The sequence below is a fragment of the Chaetodon auriga genome, chromosome 10, assembly GCF_051107435.1.
Source record: "Chaetodon auriga isolate fChaAug3 chromosome 10, fChaAug3.hap1, whole genome shotgun sequence".
Taxonomy (NCBI): Eukaryota; Metazoa; Chordata; class Actinopteri; order Chaetodontiformes; family Chaetodontidae; genus Chaetodon; species Chaetodon auriga.
In genome coordinates, this window is record NC_135083.1 from 21232049 (window position 1) to 21242338 (window position 10290).

At 43.0% G+C, this 10290-nt stretch overlaps 1 protein-coding gene across 1 annotated transcript; it reads left to right on the forward strand.

Moving 5' to 3' along the window:
- The first annotated feature begins 945 nt into the window (after positions 1-945).
- On the forward strand, positions 946-9360 carry vwa1 (von Willebrand factor A domain containing 1). Its single transcript, XM_076740108.1, has 6 exons — positions 946-1345; positions 4099-4656; positions 6334-6666; positions 7078-7353; positions 7662-7937; positions 8352-9360. The coding sequence occupies exons 1-6, from the start codon at positions 1255-1257 to the stop codon at positions 8378-8380; spliced, it is 1563 nt and encodes a 520-aa protein (XP_076596223.1). The 5' UTR covers positions 946-1254; the 3' UTR covers positions 8381-9360.
- Positions 9361-10290: the final 930 nt, after the last annotated feature.

The following is a 10290-nucleotide window of genomic DNA, read 5'->3' on the forward strand; positions in this document are numbered from 1 at the left end:
GTCAGCTATGTCAGTGGTGGTGGTTCACTCTGAACACAGTGGTAGTCAGTAGGTAACATTTACTCAATTACAATTGCTTAATTTGTGGTACATATACTTTTGTTGTTTTTGTTTTATGTTACTTGTTAATTGTTACTTGTTACTTATGTACTTCTTACTTCATCAAATTTATCTGATAGCTGGAGTTCCTTTGCAGATTACAGGTGCCCCGTGGTGTTTTATTTAACCATAGGAGCACAACGGAGCAATATTTTTATCAGTGGGTCGCTCTCTTGTTTGTTTTTGCATGTACTTAAGGATGCACATGCACAATCAAAACAGGTGATATGCATTCTAGTCAATAATTTCAAATCACTCCACTGATCTAAAGGTGGCAGCAGTGGCAAGAAAATGTAGCAATGCAGCAGCGAAAGCCAGGATGAAGATCATTAGCAAGTAGCCTAAACAGGGATGTAAATAATGCAGGTCTGGGAAAAAAAAAAAAAATCAGCTTGGGAAACTGGCAAAAGCTTGTTTTATACGGAAGGAAAAGCAGTCAACACATTTATTAAGCCTCAAGGATACACAGTACATTGTAGTGAGTATAACTAATATAAGTAGAAACTGAGCACATTTAGTATTTTAAAATGTGTATTTAGGAATATATTTGAACATAATATACAGAATAACAATGATAATGCATTTTTAAACTACCAAACACTATATAAAGCAGTTCAAATTGCCTCCACCTTAATAAATGTTTTATTCCATCTCTTACTAGAGCCATGAGTTAACCAAACATCTTTTGATAAACAATAAATAAACTATGTAATCTTAGTCCCTTTAAGACAAAGTCCACGGGTGTATTTTGGCAGCTCACATCGAGATTTCACTTTTAATGAACTTTTTATTTTGAAAGTCTTGCCCGGAAATCTCATATTTACCTCTCGCCTGCTTGATATTCGTGTCCTGAGCGCCAGGGAGACGCATTGACGAGGAGCGTCCAGACTTTGCGCACACGGGCTGAAGTTTTGAGTTTATCTGAAGTTTAAATCCCAGCTTCTCCAGGGACTGACTGGCCGATCATGTTCAACGAAGAAGAAAGAGAAGAAGCAATATAAAAAGCCGGGCTGGATGTGACTCATATAAATTATACTCCTGACTATGATTTACTGACTGGGAGTGCGCTCCTCCGGGCTGTGGTGGATATATGGTTGACTGCAGAACCCATAACATTTGTCTTATCAATTGCTTTGGAGGAAATAACTCACGACCATGGTGATGGAGAGCCACATGTGTTTGGCATGGTTGCTGTTGTGTGTGCTCCTGCGGCCGTTGCCTGCACAGAACCCCGCACCTGAAGGAGGTAAGCTCCCGCAGCTGAATATGGACACCATTAATCCAGTGGAATCCATATCCATTATAAGACAACACGTGTCAGAAATCGGTTTGGAGGCAATGATTGAAAGCAAAAAGCTGGTTGTAAAATAAAAATAATTTAATATCTGTATTTACACTTTAACATCGTATTGCTGCTGATCTAAGAACTTCCCACAATGAGCAAACATCTCCTCAGTCTTTATATAACCTTGTTCCCAGCTATCATAAAGTGAGTTTAAATTGGTGGCACATAATATGAGATGCAGTGACTTTAGAAACTGATGCTGACAGAAGGTGGAGGCACTGTGCGTGCTCAGGGTGGAGTTGGTATTACACCAGTGTTCGCAGTGAAATGGCATGACTCCAAGTATTGAATTGTGAGTTGATGAAATCCCACAGCCTGGGGCAGTGGTTCCCAAATCTGGAGGGGTGGGGGGAGCATGCAGGGACCACCCAGGCATCCCGAGGAGGGCTTCAGGTGCTCCCCGCAGAACACCCTAAAAAGGGGTTGATTTCCCAGATTATTGTCTGTGGATGACATCTCTGGCATTCCAGTGGTTTCCAAGGGAAGGACAAAGCGGTCTCTAGATCAGCTGAGGAAAAGTTTCATTTTAGTTATTATTTTAACTTAAGTAATAATCCTCTAAGAAAAGAGAAGTGCGATCTACAGATCTGATCTACAGTTTACAATATTCAATAAAATCATGCACTGATATAACACTGAGACACTCCCTGTTTAGTTTAGAAGCTGTTTTTCATAAGTTCTTTAATTGTTATCAGCTGTGATCAGTGATTCCAGATAAAGAGAATGACTCACAAACACATCAAAACAAATGTTATCAGCCGTTATCACAGCAGTGCCTTTATGTCCTGTGGTGAAGCTCATGACCATGAAGTGTCTGAGAGGCCAAACTTGGTGGTGGCGACACCACCCAGTCTGTCAGTGAGAGCGGGTCTTTGTGACTGTGTTAACATAGGAGCAAGTGAGATGCTGTCACTTGACCCGATGAGACTGAGCCCACACAGCTTACAGCAATTGAGCTTTTTATAAGTGCTGTTATTACTGTCATCCTTGTATAATGACAAACAGCTTATCCACGGAAAGAGAAGCAGCCCAAGTTATGGGTAATTATGAGTCATTAAAATCTAATTAAGGATTAAGAATGACATTCAAGAGAAAAGAATTCAAATTCCTCTTATCGCCTGCAGCACACCATCAATTTTTTGTGTGCTCTTCATAGTCATGCCCACAAAAACTGCATTATTCGGGCTTGATTGTGCATGTGCAAATGTGAGACTCATACCCATGTGTTCAGCAGGTTGCAGACCTGTTCTGCTCCTGCAGTGTTTTACTGGGGCCACTTAAGGTTTCATGCTTCATTTTTTCCACCAGCACATCACTCAAGTGGTAATAGTCCACCTATAAATCCGATTTATTGTGCGTACGATAATGGCAGGCAGTATTTAATCACGGCTTCTCTCTAGACAAACAGTGAAGTCCAGACATCAACATATGGTTTTTAGATAAAGACATACCTGCGCAAAGGTAGATGTGGGGGGGCCGTGATGTGGAGCCCAAAGTCCAAACAACAAGACAGATGTAAGGAATTCTTCAGGCTGTTGGAGAGAACGGCAGCGAGCGTGCACGTCTGCGTGTGTTTGTGTTTGGTTTGTGTGTGTGTGTGTGTGTGTGCGTATACATGCCTCGCTGCCTTCCCAGCTTTCAACACCTCTGAGTCTTATCAACACCTCATCTAGTGTGTTAAACATTCAAATATCTTTCCAAAAAAGAGGCATTTGAAGAAACCAAGAGTTTCCACAGGTGTCATGGTGGCTGTAATTGCGGTATTGTGAAGTCAGAGTAGTCTAGAGGGGATCTAAGGTCTCTCACCGTATCTGTCTCTCACTCGTTTATTTTTCTTTTTTCTTTGACCCTCGCTCTGAGATTGCAACAGTGGGTGTTTTTTTCTTGGATGACTGCACAGGCTGATGATCTACGACTAAATATTGCTTTTAGATTCTGTCTCTACTACTGCTGCTTCTCTTCTTTCTCTCTCGCCGCTCTGTATATGGACATCCAACATTCCTCTTCGGCTCTCACTTGGAACTGCCAGTACAGCCCCCCCCCCCCCCCCAGCCTCACTCCTTTTAACGCCTTTTATTTCCCCTTGTCCCACCTCTTCTCTCCACTCCCTCTCCCTTTACCACTAATGCCCAGCAGCTACTGTTCTCCCTCCTCCTATCCTTCACTCTTGGCATTCACTTGTAACCTCGCTTCTGTTTTGAAATATGCAAAATTGGGGCTGTCAGGGGGTCCGCTCTCTGGCTCAGTACTTGAATGGCTTTCATCCATCGTCCACTTCTGAAGTTTTGTAGTTCCACTGTTTGTTTTGTTTTCCATCTTATCTTCACTGTAATTACTTGTTTCTTACTTGCTTCTGACTCTCTTTGCTGCTTTCATGTTGACACTATCCCCTATAAAAGCTGTGTGACTGTGTTGTTCCACGAGGGCGGATGGAGAAAGGGAGGGAGATTCCAAGTGTGTGTGTGTGTGTGTGTGTGTGTGTGTGTGTGTGTGTGTGTGTTTGTGTGCCAGTGAACCATGAGAGGGGACCTGAGGAAAAAGTTATGGGAGTAAAAAGGAATCAGAGCTGCACTTATATCCCTCATCAGTGTCAAAAGGCACCGTGCACTGATTTGAATATTAATGAAATGTATTGCTTTATTTTTCCTCCACAGTGCTGAACTGCTGCGAGGGCGACGTCCTCTTCTTACTGGATTCCTCAGGGAGCGTGTCGTCCTACGAGCACTCCCGCATGCTCACCTTCCTCTCTGAGCTCCTCCTCCCCTTCTCGCTGGGAGAGGACCAGGTGAGGGTGGGACTTCTGCAGGTGGGCACCCAACCGCGCCTCGAGTTTGGCTTTGACATGCATAGCACCCAAAGTGGCCTCCAGGGGGCTTTGAGGAACACCAAACCACTCAGAGGGGACACCAACACAGTGGAGGCACTGAGAATGGCTAAGGAGCGGGTGCTGAGACCCGGAACAGTGGACGGGGCCCGGGCGGGGCTCCCAAGAGTGCTGGTGTGGTTGACGGATGGTGTGAAACCTGGTGATGTGATTGGGCCAATGGCTGAGCTGCAGGAGGAAGGCGTGGCTGTGCTGGTGGTCTCCACTGGGCATGGCAACTACCTGGTGTTGAGGCAAGTGGTGAGCCCGCCTGTGGAAAACCACCTGTACTTTGTGGATATTGATGACATGAGCATCATCACCGAGGACCTGCGGGATGCCATCATTGGTGAGTATAGCATGGGATAACTGGTGATGCTCGAAATGTAAAGGTTCAGTCAGCGTCTTTTAGGAAAATAACTCACTATATCCTGGCAGTAATTCATGAGACAGATAAGCTGTGAAAACATGAGACTCCCCTGGCTCTTCCTCACGCTCCTAATGGCATTTGAAAGAATCTACCATGTCTGAATGAAAACAACCAATCAGAACCAGTTGATTGCTGAGTCTCCTTCCCAGGTTGCTTTGGGTCTGGTGGCCAACCCGAAGCATTGCTATTTGATAATCTGGGAATGAGACTTAACTGTCTTTTTCCAGATTCGTCTACTGCACCTTTAAGGTTTGGAGTGTGCCAGCAAAATAATTGTTGATGTTCCCACTGGTTAATGATTATCAAATAATAATTTATGAAATGTAGCCCATAAGATTTTTCTTTCAGGTGTTGGTGGCCATAACAGAGCTAAGGTGACTCAGGTGACTAGAGTCATGATTCCAAATGAATGATTATGTTGATTCATGTCTGCTGGATGTGTAAATAGGCAAATGTATGCTGGTCACAACAACTTTAGACTTTTGACACGTTAATGTTGTGGCCAAAAATACTGTTAAAATTATTCTTAAATGCCAGAAAAGTGTATAATTATGCAGGTGGCAAACTCCAGACTCCAATTTACTTTGGCTCACCTCTCCAAATGATATAGTCTGCATGATGTTATGGTTAACATAATTCCAGGGCAGCCCATGGTCGTCCAATGTCCAACAGTCATTTCTCGGATTGCTCCAAGAAGAATTCCATTGAAGTAACTCAAAGTTTTGAAACATTACATTTCAATTTAACAGCAACTTATCTTTGCAGAAACACTGTCCTCTTTACTCTGTGCAATCAATCAGTGGAACCACTTTTTAACCACAGACATAGTCTCTATAAAAGCATGTGTTTCAGTGGTAGAAACACCCTCATTCAAGCAGCTACAATCACACTGGTTGCCTGCCACTCATACACAGCTGTATTACATGTCTCTGTGCTTCTCCCTAATTCCACACATGCTGTTGAAGACAGCGAGACTAAATAGGAAGCTAGGACACTGAGAGTGTCTGTGCGTGTGTGTAAGAGTTGCTGTAATGAGATAGGACGATCTATTAATGGATTAATGATTCAACTTCGCTTTCTGCATCCTTCAACACTATGCCAGATATGATACATACATATATTTATATAGACTGGGGGAGGCCGGTCTCTTCTTCAGCCAGATTAAGTAACTGCCATAACACTCACAAGGGACACCTCAGCAATTCTACAGTATACACTGTAACTGTAAGACATGATGCATAGTATAAATAAGGCTTGTGTACAACAAGGAGAAACACACCAGTCTTTTCTGAGGACCTAAAGATCCTATCACAGATATCAGTGCCACTGTGGTATTTGTTAATTTGTTGCAGGGCCTCACTGGGTTGGCTATTTCAAGTTGTCTTGTTGCAAGGGTTATGAATGCATCCAGAAACCCAAGTCTGGCTGTCTATGTGGGTGGCTGTCTGAAGCCAAGGCATTTTTAGCTCTCCGACTTACCCTCTTCCCTGTCACCATCCTTTCTCCATGTCTTTGGAGAATTCTAACATGTCCCTAAATCTTGACAGACCTGTGTGCACACACTAACTTCATTCATCTTTATCCTGCCTCCAACAGAGATTATCCGAGCTGAGCGAATCAACGTCCGTGACATCTCCACTAACTCTGCCACGCTCCAGTGGCGACCCGTTCTGTCTGGTTTGACGGGCTTCTACGAGGTCCGCTTTGGTCCGCTGCCGACAGGAGGAGCAGGAGGCGCTGGAGGAGGTGGAACTGGGACCAGTCCGAGCACGGGTGGCAGTCAGTACCAGAGACTAATCCAGTCTGCAGACTCCAGCACCGCCAGGCTAACAGGCCTGAAGCCTGACACTACCTATACCGCCACACTGACCCCAGAGTCCAATGAACAGTCGTTTAACACACTCTCTGTCACCTTCACAACAAAGCCAGGTTGGATTACATCCTATTTACACAATGTGTCATAACCCATAAATGTGTGCTTTGCTACTTTAAATTTTTTCATTGCATTGGTTGTAGTGGAAAAAGGCAAACATTCACTGATTCTAGTTTGTCAGATTTCACAATGTGCTGCTTTCATCTGTCGTATTTTATTGTAAATTGAACATCTTGTGGTTTTGAACTGTTTTACTAACAATTTGAAGATGTCACATTGTTGCATTATTCCCAATTATTTGACATTTTATAAGGTAAAGTTTCATTTTACAGGTCAGAATTTTTCCCCCAAAATTCCCAATAATATGGTACTGCTGTTGTTAAAGCTCAGTTTAATCCAAAGTAAATATTTCTTAATTTAATCTTATTTTATACTGATGGTGGTTATTTTGTCTCTCCACACACCAGAGGTGATGAGCCCAGCTGTGGTAACAGTCTCTGAGTCAGGGGAAACCAGTATTCGGGTGAGTTGGGGTCCTCTTCAGCCAGAGACAGTCACAAGTTACTACGTTGAGTACTCCGCCTTGCCTGGGGGCAAACTCCACACTGCCACAGTGGACCGAACCCAAAACTCCACAGTCCTCCGAGACCTTCAACCAGATACAACTTACTTGGTCACTGTTGCCGCCCAGCACGCATCGGGCAAGGAGAAGGCCATGTCTGTCAAAGTGTGCACTCAGGAAGGTGAGCAACATCAAGAAAATGCAGTCGAACTTGATGATCAAGGATCCATTTACTGCACACTAATCCTAATCCTACTTACCCTAATGCTTTGCAGGTCTTAAATTTCAGATAATTATTAGCAGTTACATTCGGGTTTGACTACTCCAAAGACAGTTCTGAGCAGTTAGGGGAGCTTGAGTCTGGTTTCTTTCAGCTTCCACTTTTTAACTCCTCTTCATTCATATCCACTTCTCTAAACTGCTCTTCTCAGCTCTCTTTCCTCTAGAAATATATATGTTAAAATATATGACCATGTTCTCCATTTGCAGTGACTCCAGCCCTGGCAGACCTCCAGCTGACCACGGTGGGTAGTGACTCAGTGCAGGTTGACTGGAAGGTCAATGTAGGCAGTCTGAGGGGCTACTGGCTCACCTGGGAGGGAGAGCAAAGATCGGTCCATGGCCAGCGCTCCTCCCTCTATCTGCCGCCCAACTCTCTGTCAACGCGCCTCACAAACCTGCCCCCAGCGACTAGAGTGTGTGTGTCACCCATTTACCGGACGGCACGGGGAGAGGGGCTGTGTTGCACGGCGCAGTTTCATTCAGGTGAGTGGTTACAGGATATGCAGCCATTTGATGTCATGAAGTGAATTTTAAGGCTTAGTTGGTTCGATGTTTGTAGGAATAGTTGCCCTAGCTTAATGTGAAAAACTGGGATGGGGATAAACAGCTTACACAAAGCGGTACAGCATCTAGCCATGCAGATAGTTTTGGTTTTATTGTTCAGGTTTTGAGGTATGTGTTTCTTTCTGTATCCCAATAGAATGCACAGAACAGACACTTTAACTGAAACGTGTCTGTTGGACTGAATGAGTAGCTCCAGATTAATTCCATTTGTTGACTAATGGTCGCGCTTATACATACAAGGAAATTCAAAACACAACACTGCGATTTTTGCCCAAATGTTTATCTGTATAAATGTCAGTGGCTCAACTGCTGTTTTCTCCCTCTGCTCTTTAGATGCATTATCATACGGCCACCAGTCATAGCACCTCTGAACTGCAAGTGCACCTTACCAAACAAGGAGGGACGATGGCAAGAAAAATGCTGACTTCCATCCATAATTCTTTTCCCAGCCTTTCCCCTCTGTTGATATCATCCAGGAGAGGTGTGTGCTTTGGCTCGCTGAGCACTCACGTGGAAGCCATAGACACTTAAGAGTGGTCTGGGACAATATGACCACATGTTGACTGTTGGAATTGGCAACACAGAGGACAATTTTTGCTTTTTCATTTCTATCGTCTCATCTGGTTTACACCTGCAGTAAATACGATGGTTCAGTTTAAAGATGCAAGCATAACGATATTTGTTAGGTCTGTTTTGCAGATAGAAAGCAGGCCATGCTGGCAATGTCGGATGTTTCATGTGGCTTGTTTTGGAGAAAGGCTTTGCACCATATGTGGGCCTCAAGCCCAAATCATCTTTTTTTCAAATCCTGCTAACGCTCTGAGAACATCTGATTAACATTTATAATGAATACTTATGACTTGTACTTAAATCTCTCTCTCTCTTTCAGCACATGCTTGAAGCTTGTGCGTGTGCACTGAAGTGCAGAAAGGGAATGTCAGAATGTGGTCCCTAAATAACAGGATCCTCAGGATTGCTTTGAACTTTCATGAAATTACGAACAGACCAGCCACATGCCCTGAAACTACGGAGATGCTGCATATGATACAGATGTGTGTAACTGAGAGTAGCCTTGTATTGGACATAGACCCGTCAGTCATATTTATTAATACAAATCATGTCACTATAACAGTTAATAGCATACAGTATTTACAGACATGTTGTTTACATTTTAAGACTGATATCTTTTTAAACCAGTCTTTGCTGCCCCCTACTGAAAGGATCCTTACAGGCTTATAGCTGATCTTACACTGTTATCCTCTCGGAGCAAATGTATTGTTTCATGTTTGTTGACCATGAAATTTAACATGAGCTTGCAATAAAGTCCTTTCATAATTTTGTTTATACCAATTGTTGTTTTTTAATTTTTTTTTCAGATTTTTTATAGCACTGAAATTCTGGCCAAATATTCTGATGAATAGCCTTTTTAAAGGGGCACTTATTTCACTTGTCAAAGTCACTTTACAAGTCAAGTATGAGTAGACTCAGCCAGTGAAAACAGTTGTTGTTGGGGGTCTAATGAAAGACCCTGGAAAGTGTAGGATCCAGCAGAGTTTGAACCATAGGGATTAAAATTCAGTATATCTTGACCATTGCTGCTTTAATTTAGACCATTCTTTTTTGCAAATCTGTCTCTTGGAAGTCCCCCAACTTTTTGCAAATGCAATACTGAATCAATAAAGTCAGGGGCACTTAAATTACTGTGTGCTCGAACTAGAACTGTACCTTAAAGGTTCTATTTTCACCCAGAAAAATAATAGCCACTACTAGTTTGTATGAAACACTCACCTGTTCACCTTTATAATTCCTTCCTAATCCTGGGAAACACAGCACTCTGGCTCACCTTCAAGTTTTGTCCAGTCTGGTAAAAGGTATGAATAACTCAGTGAATACAGTCTATATGAGGTGGTGGCACAGAAGTCTTCCTCTCCTTCTCTCCTGTCCAATCAGAGTCTGACCCTGCACCAGCTTGTGTGTCATCAACGATTTTGTCCATCTCTCATGTGAGAATGGTCCAGCTGTGATGAAATGTACTGAGTAGGTAAATCGAGGTTATGTGATGTTATGATGTGTGATTGATGGTTTCTAAATACACATTATGTCTGGAAGGTGCAGATGAATAATAACAGCACAGTCATGTCACAGTTTTACAGAGCAGAGATGATGGTGACACTTACTGATACTGGTGAATTTTATTTATATGCTATTTTTCCTCTACTTTGGAGACAAGTTTCTCGGTAGTTGTATATAATGTAAATCTGCCTTGAGAGCA

Coding starts and splice junctions, on each gene's coding strand:
- vwa1 (XM_076740108.1), top strand. CDS start 1,255: ATGGTGATGGAGAGCCACATGTGTTTGGCATGGTTGCTGTTGTGTGTG. Junction 7,354..7,661: donor CAAAGTGTGCACTCAGGAAG/GTGAGCAACATC, acceptor CTCCATTTGCAG/TGACTCCAGCCCTGGCAGAC. Junction 7,938..8,351: donor CACGGCGCAGTTTCATTCAG/GTGAGTGGTTAC, acceptor TCTGCTCTTTAG/ATGCATTATCATACGGCCAC.